Source organism: Talpa europaea (genome assembly GCF_964194135.1).
Source record: "Talpa europaea genome assembly, chromosome: 5".
NCBI lineage: Eukaryota > Metazoa > Chordata > Mammalia > Eulipotyphla > Talpidae > Talpa > Talpa europaea.
The window spans coordinates 46,239,216-46,263,174 of NC_140071.1; the positions used below are offsets into that span (position 1 = coordinate 46,239,216).

The following is a 23,959-nucleotide window of genomic DNA, read 5'->3' on the forward strand; positions in this document are numbered from 1 at the left end:
TCTGAAAATTTGATACTGCCTTCTAGGGTGTGGCTTTTTATGACAGATGGTCAACAGCTAGTGGTAAAAGGAGTATGGAATGTAATAGCATTTCATTTATTTATGGGAAATGTTTTACTGCCCCACCCTTTAGATGGAAAATGAAAGTCAAAAACTGGAAACTCTATTTAAAACTGGACAGTACTGTGATCTCAGTGTCTGAAACTGTAGACTTTCAGAAAATATTTATGGCATATTGGAAACTAGTCACTGATTAGTTTCTCCTTGCTTTGTTTTTTAATTTTTAAACGAATATGAAAAATATGAAATTTGGGGTAAATTAAAATTGTTATCAGAGACAATTAGCTAAACATCATTTTAATAGTTCTTTAATACAACAGGATATAGAAAAATGATTATCTCTTTTTTAATTGGCTTATAAATACAATATGATTCAGAGATATAAGATCATATATCTTCAAAACATTGGTTTACAATACTATATTTGATTCAGAGATATAGGATCACACCTCTTCAGATGTATGTCACCTCACCACACCCACCACTAAGGCACCCATAGTCCTCCACCATAGTCCATTGTGATCTCTTACCCTCTTTGCTCATCACCCTCTCTTTTCCCCTCTAGTAGCCTCAGTTTACAATAAGATTTCTAGGGTTTGTTTTGGGTTTGGTTTTGTCTGACTCTTTGATTTGTTTCTCTATTCCACATATGAATGAAACCATTTGGTATTTGTCTTTCTCTTTCCTACTTTTTTCATTGAGCATATTCTTCCCCAGTTCCATCCATATTGTTACAAATGGCAAGAATTAATCTTCTTTGTAATAGCTGAGTAGTATTCCATACTGCTGAGTAGTATATATATCACATCTTCTTAGTCTACTACTCTGTGACTGGGTATTTAGATTGTTTCCATAATGTGGCTCTTGTAAATAGTGCTGCAATGAACACAAGAAGGCACATATCCCTTTGAATTACTGTTTTTGCATTCTTCAGGCACATGTCTAGGAATGAAATGGCTGGGTCATATGGTAGATATATTTTTAATATTTTGAGGAAACCCCACACTGTTTCCCATAGGGGTTTGATGAGTCTAAAATTTCCCACCAACAGTGTCTGAGAGTTCCTTTTTCTGACCAACATATTCCATGTTTTTTAATCCACTTAACACTTGTTAATAAAGGTATTTACTAATAGAACCTTAAAAATAAGCTGAATGAATGAAAACATAGCACTTTCAAAGAGATACTGAGGCCTTGTATACATTTTACTAAGGAGACAATTCAGCATAGTATTTAGGAGTGGGAATCTGAAAATCAGTCTGCCTGAGCTCCAAACCCAAAACCCAGTTTTACTACCTGTTTAACCACATGGTCTAGTAAGTCACCATTCATGTCAAGGTTATATTTATGTCATAGTGTCAAAGATTAAATAATATAATGCATAGAAAGCATTTAAAATGGTATAGGACATATAATAAGTACCCTGTAAATGCTAACTACTATTATTCAGACTAGCCTGGTCAAAATAATTCCAATTTGGACATGCATAAAGCGTGCCTATTTACTGATTTAAAGGTGGATCTCTGTCATTAAATGATCATTGTGAACAATGTGGTTCAGTTCTTTTTCTTTACACAATTGTCTGCTTTCTGCCATAGGATTAGAGTAAGGTAGAGGGTGGGTAGAGAGCATTGTCTAGTAAGGACCCAAATGAACAGTCCCATAGGTGCATACCTTAAAGAAGCTAATAAAAAGCTTGATTTCCATGAGCCTTGAGCTAAAACATTTGCTGTTATAAAAGCTCTCATTACCTAGGTTCACCTAAAATCAGGGTATTTCATCAATTTGTATGATTATTGAAATATTATTTCCCATGAACATCATCAGTCATTCAAAGATTTAAATTTCCAAAATGGAATCAATGGTCTAGTGAAGACAGTTGCTTATATAACTAAAATATACCATCTGCCTAAAATGAAGCTAAGAAAAATTTCTAGTTAATAGATTGCAGTATATCTTTTTAATACGCAGTACATTATGAGTAGATTATATGACTTAAGCTGTATTTGACACTGATACTTTCCTAAAAAGAGACTCTCACACGGGAAAGAATATCATAGCATGGCTTACAAATTAAATACCAGTGTATTTCATAAAGGGAACTACTGCCAACAAGAAGAGTGGATAGGAATATTAATTTTCCATTACATCTGCAAATTATTTTTATGTCTGTATCTCAGGTTAGAGACTTGTCTCAGGTTATATTCTTTCCATGTCTGCAGAAGTCAGGATCCATATTTTATAAAAAAAAAAAAAAGTATTGTTTTTAAGTAACTAGCTGAAACAATGCTATATCCCAAGCATTAGGCGCTTTACATATATTTCCTCATTTAATCCTCTTAACCCTATAAGCAAGTACTTCATCTGCAATCTGCAAGTGAGAAAAACAAGGGTCAAGTTTATATCACCAGTAACTTGTGAAGTTAAGATGCAAATCCTGAACAGCTATGCTCTTGAAGACAGTGCTGTATTGTGTATGAGAGTGGGCCCTTGGAACTGGTCAGAAGGAACATCATATACTATTGAAGCAATTGACATTGTTCACTTTCAAGTGCTTTGGTTGTGTAAAAATGGAAATTTAGAACAGTTTAATGTGTAAAAGGATCACAGAAATACTATAAGATTGTGGTATTACCTATGTGTATATATAGGTAATACCACAAACTTATAATAGTATTTATATATATATATATATATATATACACACACAGTATGTCAACTGTTATATACTATATACATAGTATGTCAACTATATACATATATATATTGATAGAAACTGACACATATGGTAATATAGCAATAATCAATCCTGTAATCCTGAGTTTAATGTGGCCACTATTCTACAGGTTATGGTGAAAACAGTTGACATTGTTGAAAACTGTTCTTATGATCACACTATTTTCTCCCTCTAACCTACGTTGGCACACACCTTTAAGGAAGAAATTATATCATATGCTAAAATTTTGTGCTCCAGGTACTTCTATCTCTATACAAGCGCTTACCAAAAGGACTGGTTGTAGAAAGTCATCTCAAGGTGTTTGCTGAGACATTAGGACTCCCTTTTCAGGTTGACCATTGTCATTATACATGGACCCATTACATAAATGCCCTAAAATCAAGATGCTTAGGTTTTGAGCAGAAGGCTCCCTGAGGAGCCAGAGGTGAGCTGGGAAGTTTGCCCACGCCTGGCCCCTTCTGGCCTGCATTCCCAGCCCAGAGGGGGAGCAGGAACCCATCGCCGGGGCAGACCAGGCACACAGGTAGTGCATCCCGCATTGCCATTTTAGAACAGGGACGTTTCTTCAGTAAAGACTGCCTGAAACCAGCAGAAGGCTCGCCGAGGAGCCAGACATAAGCTGGGAAGTTCGCCCACGCCAGGCCTCTTCTGGCCTGCAGTCCGAGCCCAGAGGGGGAGCGGGAACCCACCGCCGGGGCAGACCAGGCACGCAGGGGAGCGTGTCCCTGCATCAGCATTTTAGAACAGGGACCATTCTTCAGTAAAGACTGCTTAACACCGACAGATGGCTCCCAGAGGAGCCAGAGGGGAGCGGAGAAGTTCACCCAAGATGCCGGCCAGTCCCAGCAACACAGTGTCCCAATGCATATGGCAAATTAGAAAACAGACAGTAGGGAGTAGAAGAACCACACGCAACCTAGCAACTCCTCAGGAAAAAAGCACACCACAAAAAGAAAACCACCCCCCAGATTGCAACGACAGTAACTTGGAAGAACTTCTGAGCCTTCCAGAAAGAGAATTTAAAATTGCCATGATTAAAAAACTGACAGAAGTCATAAAAGAAAACAATAAAAAGGGAGAAATAATCAACGATCAGAAGAATGAAATTGAGTCCCTAAAGAGGGAAGTAAAAGAAATGCAGGAGATCAAAGAATTAATGGAGGCACTAAAGAACTCTGGGAAAAGCAATGAAAGCAGAATAGATGAAATGGAAGAACGAATAAGTACTCTTGAAGACACAGAAATAAAAAGAACCAAAACAGAAAAGGAAAGAGAAGTATGGAGGAAAAAGACCGAAGAAAGACTTTGGGAACTATCTGACTCCATGAGGAAAGGAAATATAAGAATTATAAATCCCAGAAGGAGAGGAGAGAGATGTAGGAACAGCGAAAATATTCAAGGAGATAATTGAAGAGAACTTCCCAAATGTGAAGAAAGAGCTGAAAGTTGATATACAAGAAGCAATAAGAACACCAAACTTCTACAACGAAAGGAAAAATACAGCAAGACACATAATAGTAAAGCTCCCAAGAATCCAAGACAAGGAAAAAATAATGAAACTGACAAGAGGGAAGAAACAGATAACATTCAAAGGGAAACCAATCAGGCTGACATCAGACTTCTCCGAAGAAACACTACGGGCAAGGAGAGAGTGGAAGGACATAGTCAACAGACTCCAAGAAAACAGATGCCAACCAAGAATACTCTATCCCGCAAAGCTCTCCTTCCTCTATGAAGAAAGAATAAGGACCTTCCCAGACAAACAGAAACTCTGGAATTTCATTACAACTAAACCCCCACTCCAAAAAATACTACAAGGAATCCTAAAGCCAGAACCTCAGAGGGACGAATAACAAAGAAAGAAGGTCAAAAAAAAGTTATTAAAAGAATAAATAAATAAAATCAAAGGAAAGATAAACACAGTGGCAAATACAAATGCTAACATATCAATGTTAACTCTAAATGTAAATGGACTAAACTCTTCAATAAAAAGACACAGAGTTGCAGCCTGGATTAAGAAACAAAACCCAACCTTTTGCTGTCTCCAGGAAACACATTTAGCTACAAAAGATAAAAATAGACTCAAAGTTAAAGGATGGAAAACAATCCTACAAGCAAATGGACCAAAAAAGAAAGCAGGAACAGCTATACTTATATCAGATAAAACAGATTTCAAACTCAAAAAGATAAAAAGAGACCCCAACGGTCACTACATTATGATCAAGGGGACAATACTTCAAGAAGAAATAACACTCATTAACATATATTCACCAAACGAAGGAGCACCAAAATATATCAGACAACTATTGTCATCTCTGAAAACGGACATCAGAGAAAACACATACGTTGTGGGAGACTTAAACACACCACTATCAACAATGGATAGATCAATAAGACAAAAAAATAAGTAAAGACACTAAAGCCCTAAATAAGGATCTAGAGCACTTGGGCTTAACAGACATCTATAGAACACTAAACCCCCAAAAAAAGGAGTACACATTTTTCTCAAGTGCACACAGATCATTCTCCAGGATCGATCACATACTGGGACACAAGACAAACATCAACAGATACACCAAGATTGAAATCATACCAACCATCTTTTCTGACCATGAAGGCATCAAACTAGAAATAAACCATAAAAAGAAGGCAAGGAACTGTGCTACCTCATGGAGATTGAAAACCACACTTCTGGAAGACCACTGGACTAACGAGGAGATCAAATTAGAAATTAAAAAATTCTTTGAATTGAATGACAAGGAGGACACCAATTTCCTAAATGCATGGGATGCAGCAAAAGCAGTAATAAGAGGAAAATATGTAGCAGAAGAGGTTCACATCAAGAAACAAGAAAGAACTCAAAGAAACAACCTAATCTCGAAGCTCAAAGATCTAGAAAAAGAACAACAAAAAACCCCAAAACCAGTAGAAGAAAAGAAATAATAAAAACCAAAGCAGAAATAAATGAAATCGAAACTAAAAAAACAATCCAAAGGATCAATGAAACCAAGAGCTGGTTCTTCGAAAAAATCAATAAAATAGACAAACCCCTAGCCAGGCTCACAAAGGAAACAAGGGAGAAAGCACAAATAAACAGGATCATAAATGAAAGAGGAGAAATCACAACGGACACAGCAGAAATCAAAAGAATAATCAGTAACTACTATGAACAGTTATATGGAAACAAGTTCAACAATCTAGAGGAGATGGACAAATTCCTACAACTCTACAATCACCCAAAGCTAGATAAAGAAGAAATAGAACACCTAAACAGACCAGTTACAAGCAGCAAAATTGAAATGGTAATCTAAACCTCCCCAAAAACAAAAGCCCAGGACCTGATGGATTTACAAATGAATTCTACCAAACATTCAGAGATGAATTAGTGCCTATCCTTCACAAACTCTTCCAAAAAATTGAGAAGGAAGGGACAATACCAAACACGTTCTATGAAGCCAACATTACACTAATACCAAAACCGAACAAGTACAACACAAAAAAGGAAAACTACAGGCCAATCTCCCTAATGAACACTGATGCAAAAATCCTCAATAAAATTTTAGCTACCAGAATCCAACAATGTATCCATAAGATAATTCACACCATGACCAAGTAGGATTCATTCCAGGGACACAAGGATGGTTTAACATCCGAAAATCAATCAACGTTATTCAACACATCAACAAAAAGAAATATAAAAACTGTATGATAATAGCAATAGATGCTGAGTAAGCTTTCAACAAAGTGCAACATCCATTCATGATAAAAGCCCTTGAAATTCTTGGGATACAAGGAACATACCTCAACATCATAAACGCCATATATGAGAAGCCAACAGCCAGTATCATTCTCAATGGTGAAAAGCTGAAAGCAATTCCATTAAGATCTGGAACAAGACAAGGATGTCCACTCTCACCACTGCATTTCAATATAATACTGGAAGTCCTAGCCAGAGCAATAAGACAAGAGAAAGACATACACAGAATCCAAATAGGAAAAGAAGAAGTCAAACTAACACTATTTGCAGATGATATGATAATATACATAGAAAACCCCAAAAACTCTACAGAAAAACTAATTCAACTCATCAATCAGTAAAGTGGCAGGATACAAAATCAACATGCAAAAGTCAGAGCCTTCCTATACACAAACAACAGATCTGAAGAAGAAGAAATTAAAAAAAAAAAAAAAACATTCCTTTTATTATCGAAACAAAAAAAATCAAATACTTGGGAATAAATCTAACAAAAGTGCTAAAGGACCTATACAAAGAAAACTATAAAATACTGTTAAAAGAAATAGAAGACACAAAGAAATGGAAAGACATCCCCAGCTCATGGATTGGAAGAATAAACATTATTAAAATGGCCATCCTACCAAAAGCAATATACAGATTCAATGCTATTTCAATCAAAATTTCAATGTCATTCTTCAAAGAAATAGAACAATTATTGATGAAATTCATATGGAATCACCAAAAAACACGAATAGTCAAAGCTCTCCTGAAAAAAAAAAAAAAAAGAAGGGAATGGAGGCATCACACTCCCAGACTTCAAACTATACTACAAAGCCATAATCATCAAAACTGCATGGTATTGGAACAAGAAAAGACACACAGACCAGTGGAATCGAATAGAATATCCAGAAATAAACCCACAGATTTATGGTCAACTAATCTCTGACAAAGGAGCAAAGAATATGCATTGGAGCAAAGAAAGTTTGTTCAATAAATGGTGCTGGGAAAACTGGGTCGCTACATGCAAAAGAATGAAGCTTGACCACTACCTCAAACCATACACAAAAATCAACTCAAAATGAATTAAAGAACTAAACATAAGACCTGAAACCATAAAATACATAGAAGGAAATATAGGCAAAACACTACGTGATATGCACATCAAAGATATCTTTACAGACACATCACCCAAAGCAGTGATAGTGAAGGCAAAGATCAACAGCTGGGACTATATCAAATTAAAGAGCTTCTGAACAGCAAAAGAGACAATAACAAAAACAAAGAGAAACCCCACAGACTGGGAGAACATTTTTGCACACAACACTAATGATAAAGGACTGATCACAAAAATCTACAAAGAGCTGATGAGACTCAACAACAAAGAAAATAATCCAGTCAAAATATGGGCAGAAGAGCTAAAAAGAAACTTCTCTGAAGAGGAAATGCAAATGGCCAACAGGCATATGAAAAAATGTTCAACATCACTTGTAATCAGGAAAATGCAAATCAAAACTACCATGAGATACCATCTTACACCAGTGAGAATGGTACATACATATTAAAAAAACTAGCAACAACAAATGTTGGCGAGGTTGTGGAGAAAAAGGAACTCTCCTGCACTGTTGGTGGGAGTGAAAACTGGCCCAACCACTATGGAGAGCTGTGTGGAGATTTCCTGACCTACTAAACATAGAGCTTCCATATGATCCAGCAATTCCACTCCTAGGTGTTTACCCAAAGGACACAGAAACATCAATTCCAAAGAGCACCTGCACCCCTATGTTTATAGCAGCACTGTTTACAATAGCTAAGCTTTGGAAACAACCCAAATGCCCAAAAAATAGGTGACTGGATCAAGAAGATGTGGTACATATACACCATGGAATATTACTCAGCATTCAAAAAAGATAAACACATGCAATTTGCAGCAACATGGATGGCGCTGGAAGGGATCATGCTCAGTGAAATAAGCCAGAAAGAAAAAGAAAAATACCAGATGTTCTCACTCATAGCAGGAATCTAGAAAACTTAAATAAGGGACCAAGAAAATGGATAACTATAAGAAAGTGAAAATCAAAATCAACAAACAACTATGAACCAGAGACACTCTATGGGAGGTGAGGGGGGCAGGGAGGGGAGGGATTGGGGTCAAAATAAGGGGGTTGCAATTGTATGGGGAATATAAAAATAAAATTTATTTTAAAAAAAGAAAAAATTAAAAAGATGCTGTAGTGGCAGGAAGGGGCACTAAACAGGTTTTCTAAGATCCAGCAGACCAGGTAAAGGAGGAGTCCTGGAGCCCTCAGGGGTTTTATGCAGGTCTTTTATTGGGATTTACCTGGTTCACAGCAGGCCTCCCAGCCCCCAGCATGTCTTCACTCTATCTGGGGCGTTCTCAGCTTCTCTCTCGGCTTCTGCTGCTTCTTTCTCGGCTTCTCTTTCGGCTTCTGCTGGCGTCCCCGTGACACTGCCCTTAAAAGCCCAGTCTCAGCCCAGGTGAATCCCATCTACCTATGCTCACACCCTATTGCAGGTGCCCGCCATCAGGCATGCATTCAGGACTGCAAGGATCCATCATCTGTCCTGATGGCGGGAGGGCAGAAAAGCCTGACATTTTTCCTTACCCTACAGAAGCTTAGGTTTTACTTTACAGAAAAAAAATCAAGAATTCAGAATTTATATAGTGAGATTCCAGATTAGTGATTCTCAACCTAAGCTGTGTTTTATTTTTTTATTTTTTTTATAGAGGCATGTTTATTTATTTGTTTGTTTGTTTGTTTATACATGCACTGGGTAGAGTCAGAAGCGCGGGAGGGTGAGAGAATTCACCAGAGCAAGAGAGGGGAGCAGAGCAAGCAGAAGGACCAAAGTACACTGCTGAGGGGAGCAGCGGGTGGCAGGAGAGGTCTGCGCACCATGTGGGACCCTCCTCCGGTGGCCCGGGAGCAGCCGGGGATCGAACCGGCGCCGCAGAGGCCGCGGGCAGCTTCACAACCCAGCGCTCAACCACTGCGCCACCGGGGAGGCCCCCTAAGCTGTGTTTTAAACTCAACTGTATTTTGACAAAGGTGCCAGATAATTCAGTTGAGAAAGAATAGTCTTCAGTAAGTGGTGCTGGGATAACTGTAGACCCATGTGCAAAATCATGAAATTTGATTCCTATTCTTATAGCATTCACAAAAATTAACCTGAAATAGATTATAAACCTAAATACCAAGAGCTAAAGCTATAACAATCTTAGAACAGAACATAGGAGTAAATTTTTGTGAACTCAGGTTTGGCAATCATGTATTTCCCTCCCAATCTCTAGTCTGTGTGCTTTATGGAGCAAGGAGGAACAAGAAAATCATATAGAACATTAAAATTAAATACATTCAATTTTAAAACTGTCATTTATTCTGAGATGGATATCTCGTGTCTACCCCACAAACATTTGGTAGTGTTTATACTCTCAGTTTTTTCAGAACACTGTTTTGGGAATCATATAACCCAATTTTTGACCGATAGTTTGCTATGTACCTTCCATTAATAATCTGAAGACGTGAACTAAGTGATCATCTTTCTTTTTAGTACTAATACAGGCTGTGGTTATATTTGTATGTACATTGTTTTTAAATGTTAGAGATGTCGGGGTTTTTTTGCATGTATTTGTATGCTACAAGTATTTGTATAAGTCCTATTTTGCAAATTTGGTTATGGAAGATATTATTTTTTCTGATATAGGCTAATATGTAAAAGTTACATTGCATGTGTTATTTTGATGCCACCATCTTGGCAGATGCTCTTTCTTCATTTCCTTGAGAGTGTTTAGTATGGAATCTATGCAAGATGACTTAAATTTGCATTTTTCTGCGGCAGAGGATGGTCTTGTTTAAATACAGACACATTACTGATTGCAGAGGGTCCCAGACTCTTTTTGTTCATTGCCATGTGCTTGACACTGGAGTTTTTACATTAAAGTTCAGTTGTTATTATAATGTAGATGAATGATGGCTCCTTGAAGATGCACAAAGCAGATTTCGGATACCTAAATTCATGACAAATTTGTTAACTATCAGGCCTCCCTGGTGGCACAGGGGGTTGAGCGCAGTGCTATGAAGCTGTCCTCAGCCTTTGCAGCACTGTTTGATTCCTGGCCAGCCAGGGAGACTCCCACATGGTGCAGCAGACCTCTCCTGTTGCGCCCGCTGCTCCCTCCAGCAGTATATTTTGGTCGTCTGCCTGTTCTGCTCCCCGCTCTGGCTCTGGCTCTGGTGAATCCTCTCACCCTCCCGCGCCTCTGGCCTGTACCCCAGCTCTTGTATAAAAATAAATAAATCTCATTTAAAAAAGTCTCTGAAAGAGAAACATTTTAAAAAATATTTATTAACTATCAGATCTGTTATTTCCTATAAGTACAGGGAAAGGAAATATTAAAACAACTTATACCCATTTGAGAGAAAAAGTTAATGTTCCTAAATTTTTACTTTTCTAGTGAAGGAAGCCCATCCCCCAGAGTGGAGCTGCTGCATAACATCGACCCAAACTTCGTGGACGTCTCACCATGTGAGTGCCTTTTCTTTCCCTCGTTACTAAACCAGATCTCATGTGCTTACCAAGAGAGTTTTATCACCTAGTGTGTCTCTAGCCTAGCTTTCTCTTTTTTTCACTTGGGTTTGCCATCAAGGTAAGCAGTTTTCCATGCATCTGTTGTACCGATCTCAGGTGGCCTCAGTGCCACCACGGGTGAATTCTGTTCTGGGCTCTCCCACTCACCGACTGTAGGACCTTAAGCTATTGAACTCTCCTGGCCTCAGCATTCCCATCTTTAAAAGGAGGACCTATGGGATATGAGAGACTCCTTGTCACTGTAGATATGATGTTATTCTTACCTGAGCTCCACAGCCTCCTTCCTGAAAACTCAAAGTCAAATACGCCACCACATCTTGTGATGGGGCTGGCCAGGTGCTGCCCAGTTCCTGTTGGGTCTCACAGACAGGACTTTCCTAACAAGCCTGGGGTTCAATTTAGATTGATTCTGCCTATTGCCTAAATTAACCCAGAGAGTGCCCTGCTGATTCCTTCAGGGAAAGAGGTCATTTAGTGCTCTCATTTTGTAACAGTCTAGTGTAAAATCACGCCTGGTTTCCTAATGTCCCTAGCATGGTGAGTCTGTGCCTAGAAAACTCTAATTATTAGGCATGTTGCCCAGGTTGCATCATAATGCTCACCTTGAGTCTCTTTTTATAAAATAGTACTCTCATTCACTTGCTGCTCACATCTCCATTCTAGACATACTCTTACCCCCTTTGTCCAGGCTCTCCTTTCTCCTCTCCAATCTGCGCTACAACCTGTCATGAGATTTCCCTGCTCAGAGCGTGACCCTACAGTAGTCTTCAGTGTGCCCCTGGGAGTTTGAGGCCAGCTCACCGAGTCAGCCTTACTCCCCCCAGGCCCTCCTTGCCATCTTCTTGCCCTTTTAGATACTTGCTATTCCAAGCATGCATGTCCTCATATATATTCTTAAATACACTGTTTCCTATGCCAGAAGCATCTGTCTCTCCACAGCTGTTCATTGCTCTTTAAAACCCACCACAAATAGCGCCCCTGTGAAAGCCTTCCAGAAGCCCTGGGAGTAGTAGCCACTCCTCCTTCCCTTTGTTCTGTCTCTATCTTGCACTCCCCAAATTCTCCGTATGTGCCTGCATTGCCACTAAACTGAAACAGCTCTTGGAAATGGTAGTCTAGATCTTACTTACTTTTTATCCTCATCAGTCAACACGAATGCCCAGCCCTTGGTAGGCACTCGATAATGATTAACAGATGGCTGAATGGACATTTGAAAGAGAGTAAAGATGGACCAAGGTGGAAGCGCTAGTCCTGAAAAGGGAAAGGTCCAAAGCAGGCAGCAACGCTAACGTATGGAGAACTTGCTGTTGGGTGAACCTGTGAGAGGTGGTAAGGGTAGTAATATGTCCAGGATGGTAGCCAATGGCTGTATGTGGTGATTGAGCATTTAAAACACCACTAATTGTAAATTGAGGTACAATGTAAGTATAAAATACACACCAGACTTTGAAGATTTAGAATGAAAATATAAAATATAGCATATTTTTATTGTTGAATGGGAAATAATTTGGATATATTGAGTTAAATATATTATTAATATTCATTTCATTTCTTTTTTATGTGGCTAATAGAAATCTTAAACTTATGTCAGCTGCCTTGTATCTCTATTGGTCTAGATGGATTGTTCTAGAAGGTGCTAGGAAATGAGTTGATAGCTATATCAGGGGGTTACAGATCCCCTTAGTTACAGAAGGGCTACTATATCATTGGTTCTTAAACATTTCTCTGTCCCAACACATCTAAAGGATATGATATTTTCCAGTCTGTAACTGGTTCACGAGACCAGGAGTCAGTCATGTCAGAGTCTCTAAGGGTGGCTAGATCAGAATAGAGGGGAGGCAAGAGTGGTTTTTAAAACTTTTGAATAATCTAATGCACCACAGAACCCAATATAACATAAAGGGACATGCTGAATATGTTGCCCACATTATAAAAGAAATGAACTGACCTCATCCTCTAAGTTCCACCTACAAGTGAAAAGCCTTAAGCACCCTTCACTCACTAAGCTGTATTTTGTCTTGGCATCAGAAGTGGGTATGAGAACTATATTCCAATATAACACAGCCACAGTGCTGCTTGCTGCAGGGTTCTCAGTTTAACCTGCTGTGATCTTTTCCACCTTCCCTAAAGTGCCCCACAAGGAAAATAGCCACGCCAGCAAAGGGTTTTCTCTGGTGTAAAAAGTTAGTAAAAGCACAGAAGTCAGAAAAGAGAATTGTCTTAATTTTGCCACCCTTAATCTATCAGGTCTTGAGCAATTCCCTTCCCTTTTCTTAGTGTCAGTTTCCTACATAGTAAAAAGGGACTTACTAAGATCTTTACTGCTGCCACAAATTCAGGCACTGTGCACCTGAATTTGTGGCAGCAGTGGCACAATTTGTGGCACCTTCTGGCTTCTGTGCTCCTTCCTGATCCTTGAAGCCCACTCCAAAACTTCTTGTTGGCTCTCTCCCGGCAGCTTGGGACTCTTATTCTGATTCCTATATGTGATGTGAGATCTTGGGAGACCACAGTATGGCCACTGAACCACATTGACTGTTGGTCCACAAAGACAGGGCATTCTCTCCTGTGTGTGACTGCAGGTGGTGAGGTGCCACCCTCCTGCTCACACACGGGCAGCACCTGCTCAGGTTAGTGTTCATGTCAGTCCACTGTGCAGCAGACGTTGGAAAAAGGAGAGCCATTTTGGGGGTCTACTTGTTTCCTTTCTCTGTGTGATTAATTTGTGGGTATTTATTGGATAACCAGGTCTGCAAACCATAGTCATAAAATGTTCTATGAGTATGTCATAGAAACCATCATGGAATAAAACCAGAAAGCCACTGTTATCACAGAAACATTTCTTTGATTTCTAACACCAGCACTTACCTGATTATTTATTCATCTTTATGGGAGAAGAGGGTGGTGTTCTACTCCACCTTTCCAAAAGCCATTTCATCAGTGTCCTCATGTGTGAAGACTGAATGAAATGAGCTCTAGGGGCCCTTCCAGCATCAACATTCTGTGGGTGTCTACATAAATAGGGCCTCAAAAGAAAACTGCTTATCATAGTTTCTCTCCTTTCTCACCCTTCTAGAAATGGCACACAGATTAATACACAGAGAAGTAGCGAAGCATGGTTGTAAATAGACAAATACAAGTGCAAAATGTTGGAAACATTATAAGTACATTATAACTTGAATTATTATGTGATTTTGCTATTGCTGCATCCTGACCATGTTTCTGATCCCTGTTCTAAAACAACACAACCTCTATCCCCCTTTTTCATCTGCTCTCTCTCCTCTAGTGGGTCTGCTGGGATTGTGGACCAGTTTCTTCTCTATTATGAATTATAGGGATAAGCAGTAGATGTTTCTGGGGAAGCCCTGCCTTCTGAATAGCACTAGGTCCTTTCAGAGGCCAGCCCCTCTGGATTTTAGCAGCTATCCCATGCCCTTCTAGTCTAAGAGTTTAGGGCACCACCCATAAGCCTTTTCTATTGGTGGAGTTAGGTATCTTTTCTTGGCCATATACCCTTGATGGGTTGTGGCTAGGGTACTAATGGTAAAAACCCAAAGGATGGTATACACAAATACACCCCAGAGGACATAGGATCTGCCATAGACCTGGAGATTCTGCTGTAAAACATAAAAAGGTTTCAAAGAATTATATAGTTCACATCCATTAATATGGCTACAGGAAGGGAGGGAGGGAGGCAACTGTTGGTGAGTTTATTATTCAAATAATAATAGAATCGTGTAATCCAGTGATGAAGGCTGGGAGCATGATAACTTGATTTTTGTTTATGTTTCTCAAGGTCTTTTGTGACTGCATGCAAATTTTAGGATTTTTTTCGTTCTAATTCTGTGAAAAATGCATTGGGATCTTATTAAGGATTGTACTAAATCTGTATATTGCTTTAGGGAAAAGGGCCATTTTGATAATATTGATTCTTCCAACTCTTGAGCATGGAATATCTTCCATTTTTTTGTGTCCTCTTCAGTTTCTTTCAATAGTGTCATATAGTTTTCAGTGTTTAGGTCCTTCACTTTCTTGGTTAAATTTATTCATAGGTATTTTGTTCTTTTTGAGGTGATAGTGGTATTGTTTTCATCATTTCTCTTTTTGCTAGTTCACTGTTTTGTTATAGAAATGCAACTGATTTTTTATGTATTTATTTTGTAGCCTGCAACATTACTGTATTTATTTATTATTTTAAACATTTTTTGGTATAGTCTTTAATGTTTTCTATATATATTATAATGTCATCTGCATAAAGTCACAGTTTTATTTCTTCCTTTCCAATCCAGATACCTTTTATTTCTTCCCTAATTGCTTTGGCAAGGACTTCCAATGCTATGTTAAATAGTAGTGGTGAGAGTGGACAGCCTTCTCTCATTCCTGATCTTGAGGAAAAGCTGTCAGCTTCTCCCCATTAAATATGATGTTAACTATGTCTTTGTCATATATGGCCTTTATTGCCTTTAGGTATGTTCCTTCTATACACATTTTAAATCTTTCTAATTTGCTGCCATACCCCAAAGCATAACACAGGGTCTTCCATCATAGTAAGTTCTCAGTAAATATTTATTAATGCATGATGAATAGATCATTGTCATATTGTCTCAGCCTTTCCTGAACCTAAAAATATCTCAAGACAACAATTCACCCTCTCCTCTTAACTCCTGAAGCTGCATTTTATATTTTTGTGCCTAAGTAAAAATATCTTAATAAACTCAAGTCACAGCTTAATTTTTTTAAAGATTTATTTATTTATTTATACAAGCACTGGGTACAGTCAGAAGCGTGGGAGGGTGAGAGAATTCACCAGAGACAGAGCGGGGAATAGAACAGGCAGACCGACAAAATACACTGCTGAGGGGAGCAGTGGGTGCGGCAGGAGAGGTCTATCGCACCATGTGGGACCCTCGCCGGGGGCAGCCCAGCACTCAACCGCTGCGCCACCAGGGGAGACCCAAGTCACTACTTAATTTTAATTAACATTATCATATACAGATGTTTGAAACTACTTATTCAGCTTAATGCCTCACTCCACTCTTCTGCATTATAAACACCCAACAGAAGAGATGAGGTGGGATTTTCTTGCCTCTTCTTCACTCCTTTCCCCTAGACCTGCTAAATGGGCAAACATAGCTTACAAAGACCCTACCTCTGGACACGCCTGACCTGACATTCCCTCTGAGTCCAGAGCTTCCTCTTTTTGTTGTTCGGTGCTTCATGCTGGTTCCTGCTAACAGGTTCCTTTTTCACTGTTTCATTGGCCCCTGATCCTCTCAGTGTCTCAAATCTGGCTCCACTTTTATCTTCCCTCCCCTCACCACCATGGCTAGTGTCAGATGTGTGGGTTGTAATTGCTTTCCTGTGTGCTTTGAAGAAACTTTATTCGTCTTTGCATTCTTTGTTCTGAGGTAACCTTGGGCATGTTTTGGTCTCAGTTCAAATAATACCTTTTTCTCTCCCTCCTACCTTTTCTAAGAATAGATCCTAAGAATGTATTCCTCTATATCTTTGAGATATTTCTTTCTAGGCAGCTGACCTAGACTTGGTGTTTTTCTCCTACAATATAGCATGGGCTGAGGAAGAAACCTCTATGAAGGAATCTGAGGGATCAGGATGGCACAGAAAAGCTTATTTAGGGGAAATCTGGAAACATCCAAGTGAGGCGGGGCTGCCATGATCGCAAGTAATACCTGAGATCCTGTGGGTGTGAATTCAGCTCAGCATCATTTGAGGAGCTCCAGCACCCAGCTCTGTTTCCTAGGTTCTAGCGAGCATGCCTCAGACTGTAAGAAATACTTTCAAATGGCCTTAGTTTGCCTCAGAGGGAAAAAAATACACATTCCCATCCTGCACGCCTCAGCCATGACCTGGGCTGGCCAGAGGTAATGACCCTAGCCCATCTAATACCACAGCTCACCTTGGCAGTCTGTGAATCCAGTTGTTAGCATACACATGTGTACACATCTAGAGCACTCGTATTCTGCATGATTGTAGATGAAGGCCAATGACAGATGTGAGCATTTTCTATACCACCAAAGGCCAAGTCTTCAAAGTGATTCTGTACAGCTTTGTTACTATTTCATTTAAAGGGCCTCTTCTCTATAAAGGTTATAATGAGATGTTATTTCTGCTCATGATTACAGGGCAAAAGAACAGTCTTCCCTTCCTCTCCTCTCTCATATACATATTTTCTGTGGTAAAATTGCCAGAACTATGCTCAAGATCCAAGAGTCATCTGGATTTGAATGTTTGGAGCTGTTTCCCTTTTAGAGCCACACTCCCAACACTAGGTTGCCATTTCCAAGATTATTTATTCAGTGGATACCAACTGCCCATGATGTATGAGACTCAGTTGTAATTACTGAAATCAGGTTGATTTAAGTTTTGCTGGAAACTGGTCTAGAAGAGGGTGTGGACAACACCTCTCACTTGCCTGCCTGGTGGCCACAGCCACGTGCAGACTCCTTAGCCTGCCTCCACAGCCTCCGTCACTCAGCTGAAACAGGCACTCAGCGCCCCTGCAATGCCACTTTCAGTCACCATTATCCTCCTCCACTTCTCTGACCCTCCTTTAGGGCCACTTCACATTCCTACTCCTCCACAAAGTCCTCCTTTGCCCCTGCCCCTCTAAACTTGAGTTTCTCTACAGCATCCTGGGATACTCAGTCCTTGATGCCCCAGATTGCAATTTCTCATGTATTTTCCCTCATCCAGAGTCAGAAAGGGGATAAGATTTCATCTCTAGCATTCGCTCAGTGCCTTATATGTTGGTGATTTATACGTGTTGAAAGAATGCATGCTAATAAATTATTCATTTAAGATGGTTATCATCTAATATCATTTTATTAGAATAAATCTAGCAAGAGCACTATCATATATTATTTTCAAAATATGTTCATTTCTTTCTGGGTATGTTTGAAAAGTAGCAGCACAGACCCAACTTTCCGTCATTCAGTCCAAAATTAGATTTTGAGTAGAATAAAGAATTAGGTGGGATATCTGAGTTCCTGGAGGCTAAGAAGCTTTGTGGTCATCAGTTTGTCCACCCTTTTCCCAATCCAGATGGAGACACTGACACACTGGATCTCACAGAACTAATAAATAACAGAGCTGAGACTCAGGGTTCTCCAGATTCAGGCCTCACACATAAGTTACATCTTACTGATTGCAGGGGTCTCTTTGCTTTGTGTCCTACACTTATGGGAAAAAGACACCCAGATCTCAGTTACGGTCATGTCACATAACAGCACATCGACAGAGCATTATGCATTTAAATAAGGCTGGAAAAATGGGTCTAATTGTGACACTAGCTTTGTGGTTTGACGTGTAATCTGACTCTATGAATGACAGCCGCTTGTTTATATAGCTAGCTGTGGAAACCTTATTGGTGCCTTGTAACAGGGTGGGACAAGAGTGTGGGACTAAGCAATAGGGCTTAATGTAATCCACAGAGTTCTGGGATGTCAGAAAGAACTAGGCTTGATTTCCTGTGGATAAATTTTAGAATTATCTGCTTCCTCACTTATAAATTAGGGACAAGTATAACAATTTCCCATAAATATGTCCAGACAACAGCTAATAGCAATTATATTCTAACTGTTGGGGTTGGGACAGGAGTATCAGTACTTTTTACTTTATGTATTTAACATTTTTCTTTATGTATGTACTTTTAATTTTTTAGCAATGGACATATATTATTTCCATAATCAGGAATAAAGGCATAAGATTTAATTTTTAAAAACAGCTCATCAGGTTCCTGTAAAACTATAGTATCTGGAGAGCTATTGGGCTCTAGTGAGTAGGGTTGAGGTTCTTGCTCCCTGCGCCCACCTCTATGGGGTCAGAGAAGCTAGTGTGACGGATGTTCTCCTCGGCTGTCAGCCCGATGCCCTGCCTGCCTAAGTTACAGTTCTTTGTCTTTATCAAATAAGAGCTCATTTTATAGCTTGTCACAAAACTAGCAGAATTTTGTATCTTCTCTAGCTGCCAATATTTGTCTTTAGTGGCTCGTCAAATTTTCCTTGGTGTGGGTTGTTACATGCCCTCAATCAGAGAGTCTAAACACAGATAACTTTTCTCCTTTTTAATTTTCAGTGGCTCTTATTCTGCCTCCTTCACTTTGGGGAGTGCTAAAGCATGTTTGGAAATGTGGCCTTTTTGATGCCAGAGGCAGTCCCGCAAGCCTCATATCCCATCCACCCACTCACACAGTGCATCTCAAGTAACACACATCAAGCCCTCTCTGTTAACACTTGGTGCTGGCATTACTGGCTTTCATCCTGAAAAAATAAATAAACCGAACTAAACCCACAGCATTTTAAAAACACTAATTAATCCTCACCACAGACCCAGCCTACATAGGATGGCAAATCCCCGTGCCCCAATTTTATGTTGGGAGAAATCAGGGTAAGCACCTTTTTTACGGTTTCTCAGGGCCAGATAACAGAAGCTGACTTGAAGGGCTCAGGCTGGTCCTGCCTCTGGGAGAAGGGCATGTGGCCAAGGTCAGCTCCCTCACCGAACTCCCTTCTGCCCACGCCATGTGGTTGGTTGCCCAGGGCCCTATTACACATCGTCTTTTATTTCCCCCCACTACTATTCCAGGATTATTAATTGACCACTTATTTATTTGCTTATTTTTCTTTAATTCTGTTAGAGCCTAGAAATTGTAGCCAAGACTTGCAAGAGTAGCCTGGTAATTCTAGTTGATTAAAAGGTCTATGCTGATTTTGATACTCAGCACAAACGTAGACTACCCTCCAGTTAGCCCTGTTCAGATCCAGCTGGGCCCATCCCATCCTCTGTACAGGAGACTTCTTCATACCCAGGGCTATTCAACACTTGGGGATGTCCAGACTCCACCCTTTCTCTCCCAAATGAGACATCTTCCTACATCAATTCTGCAATCTTTTAATCTCTAAAGAGAAATATATACCAATTTCTTGAAATAATTAACAATGAAATTCTAGAAAGTCATAAAACTTCACTGAATTTTATGGCATGTATATATCCAGTAGAATTAAAGTAAAACAAATCCACTTCCTAAATATTTACTAATCTGGTCATGTTTTTTAGGCCTTTACGGTGCTATGTATAAAGCTAAAATAAAACATTTTTTTTTCCACAGAAAACACATTTATAACATTGCTTAAGACACTGAAGAGTAAGTCAGAATATACCCTTAGGTATATTATTAATGCTTACAATCTTGACATGAGGGCGCCTTAAATTCTTCTTTAAAAACCTGATACTTTAATGCTTCTCTATTATTAAAAGAAAAACTTTTTTTTTTTAATGAATCAGGAGCTTTAGTCTTATTCTTCTTCCTCCTTAATCCCTTTTTTCTCCTCTATCACTTCTTTGGAATGAAAATTGTGAAAACATTTCCAAGAAGTAAGCTATAGGAAATGGAGTACATGGTCTGCCTTAAGTGACCCATAATATAAGATGTTAGTAATTAGGCATTGATAGACTAAAGCCTGTTTTCTCTGGCAGGAATACCTAGGGAATAAATGCATAGCTCCAGCTTCTGAAGAGCCCTTTGAATCAAAGGAAAATACATATACTCAGTAAATGATATTAACACATTATAAAATCAAGTGGGAACAAATGACAGGCAATATAGAGTGAACATATTAGCATAACGAGAAATAAACAGTGAGAGGTTCTGGGGGTGATTAGGACAGACAGACATCCTCAAAAAGTGTAGTTTTAAATGTACCTGTTAGTTAATAACTTTGGTTTTATCTTTCTTGATTTTACTGCAGATGAAAGAAAATAATATTTAATATTTTCTGTTAGTGATGGAATAAATTACCATAAATTTAATAATTTAAAACAACAATATTTATCTTACAATCTCTAGGTTAAAAGTCTGACATGGCTCTCACTGGACAAAAATCCAGGGTGTTGGTTTGGAGGCTTTCCTCAGGCTCTGGGAAGAAGAGCCTCTGGAGGCTGGATCCTGTAAAGGCTGCCTTCGTTGTTTGGCCAGGGGCCCCTATATTTGGAGGCAGCAGTGTGGGGTTGAGTCCTTTTCATAGCACATTGCCCCAGCTCTGCTTCCCTCATCACTTCTCCAACTCTGACCTTCCATCTCCTCTACTTGCTAAGGACTCTTACTATTATATTAGGTCCACATCAATAATCCAGATAATCTCCTTATTTTAAGGTCAGCTGATCTGTAACCTTCATTCCCCTGTGCTACATAATTTCATGTATTTATTGTTTGGGGGATTAGGTCATAAGACACCTTGGGAGGCCGTTATTTTTTCTACCACAGACACCCGCTTTGTTGAAGTAGGCTTTATGAAAAGTGCAAAGGGTTGCTTCTAATCTACTGGGAGAGAAAAGAAAAAGCATACAGAAAGTTAAAAGAAAATCAAACAACAGTTCAACACAGCAGAGGAAGATGTTGCAGGTTATACTTGATCCATGGCATTTCATTTCCTTAGAGTTGGAGAGAGAACTACTCTGCGAGGAGGGAGGCCAAATCATACAGGCTAGTTCATGTAGGGAAGGGAGCCTGGCTTTGAACTTGAAAGAAAGAATTACCAAGGTGGAAAAGACACTCCCTGGACACTGACATGTGTGAGTAAAAGGGTGTATGTGAAAAAGAAAGCCTTTCAGGGAAAAAGGAAAGGCAAAGACAGAAGATGGGAAAGATAAATAAGTGTAGAATGTCAGACTAAGGGGCTTAGACTTGATCCTGTATACAATGGGAAGTTTGTTTTTTTACACAAGTAATACATGGAAGAGTTTTTCTATTTTAGAAATTTTGAGAAACACAGAAAAGTTCAGAGATAGAGGTAAAAACTCACCCTAATCCCTCTGTCCTAACACCCCCCAAATAAATATTGTTAATATGCTAGTGCTTTTTCTATTCTATCTTTCTCTCTCCTCTCCACTCACTGGTGTCAGTGAGTCGTATGTCATACACACATATTGTAATAAAATCTGAATCATATTATATAAATTAGTTCATTGATTTTTTTAGCATAATTAGGTGTAGAACTTTTCACCTTTAAAATTTTTGTGTAACAATCAAAGATTTGTTAGGAGAATCAAATACAAAACACATTTTTTGTGTAGCAATTGTATTAATGGATGCATGGCATTGCATCCTATGATGTGGATCTTCCATTCTAACATGTGGAAATACTTAACCATTACACTCTTTTTACATTTGTTATGATATTTTTAAGTTTTCGTTAATATAAGTAAAGCTGCAAAGACCTTCCATTATTTAGACATTAGAGAATAATGTCTAAAAGTGATATTCTTAGTCCAAAGATTTGAGCATTTTGAAGATCCTTTGATGTACATGACCCAATTTCTTCCGTGAAATATTGTGTAAATTGATAGTACTACCATCACTATGTGAGAGCGTGTATTTTTTGGAATCTTAACTATAGGGTATATTAGCATTTTTTTTAAAAAAAAATTTGCCAATCTAATATAGTATTTAGATTTGGAAGTCTGACTACTATTGAGGCTAGGCTTGTTTTTCATGTTTATCTTTACAAAAGAAATTAGATGTCAGAGGTACTTGATTTGTAAAAGCTAATCTTTGTTCATAAAGTAAGATACAGGTTAGCTTAATTGGTGGAAGTTCAAGAGGTTCAGGTTTACTTGAGTCTGACAAATATTTATGAGTCTGACATAAATATAAATTTATAGTGACAGAAAGTCACAGTTATTTTGACTACTTGCAAAAATTTATTTCAGACTTTTTATATCATTATAAAAACATTTTCCAGAAAATAATTTGGTCCTTATGTGATTACTAGTTCCTTTCTCAAAAGAGAACATAATAAAAGTAGAAAGAGAGAAAAGCTCAAGTATCACCCTTCCTTATAGTCTTTTGCCCGAGATGCAAGGATTATTTGTAATATATGTGTATACACACACACACATATATTTCATTTTAAAAGTTGAAGACTGGATTTGGGTTATTTTGTGGACATGTTAGAATATAGTGCTTGATTTCTAACTATAAACAACTTGTGTTTGAAATTTTTTAATGTTAGAAACAAAAAAAGTCTCTTTCCCTTGTTCTAATTTCAACCATATTTTCAAATTTGTGTGTGGTTATATTTTTCTTAATCTTCCCATGAATTATAAAGAGCAGCATTTATCCTGTGTTGAGTTCAAATGAATACACATTCTTTAAAAATGAAAAATATTGAGTGCAAACCAAATTAGAAAAGAATGGAAAGAGATGTACATAAATCACCAGACACTTGGAAGAGCATGTAAGCAAATCTGAGAACTACTTGTTTGTTTTTTTTTATAATTGTACATCTTTCCTTTCAAAAAATCAATTTCCAAATTGTTGATGGTTTGGCAGCTCCAAAGATGACATCAGTTCTTCTCTTATCTGCTTTCTTTTAGATAAGTCATGGCACTTCATCCAGTTTTGGTGATTAAGTTGAATTAAAAACCAACTGGGTTGAGTTTAAATTCCCCTCACTGCTAAACCAAACACACTCCTGACCTGTGCTTGCTTGTGAACACTCCTGGAAACTTCAATTGCCCATGGGTTGCTTTATTTCTAGAAGTGAGTGAGAGAAAGATACACTCGAGATGTAGCACTGCAGCCTGTGAGATACTTTCAGAACAACTATCCTCTTTTTTTCTACCTTAACCTGATCCCAAATCAAGAGGATTATAATCTTGGCATTGCTTCCCTGCTTCAGAAAACACAAGCCGTTACCTGAGCATCCTTGTCAGCAGCCAGGGGCAGATTCACACCATCAATGAGGTTATGATGAAGAGTTAACAGTAGAAAAATTGGGCTCTTCGTGGGAAAGGAAAAC

General features: G+C 38.7%; 1 protein-coding gene across 1 annotated transcript in view; it reads left to right on the forward strand.

Annotated features, from left to right (window-relative positions):
- Window positions 1-23,959, forward strand: part of ARSB (arylsulfatase B) — a gene marked incomplete at both ends in the record, with an annotated part of 150,978 nt that overhangs the window by 85,199 nt on the left and 41,820 nt on the right. Inside the window, one exon of the mRNA XM_084233405.1 lies at window positions 11,008-11,078. Within this exon, the coding sequence (XP_084089531.1) occupies window positions 11,008-11,078 (71 nt within the window). The remainder of the gene's footprint in view (window positions 1-11,007; window positions 11,079-23,959) is intronic.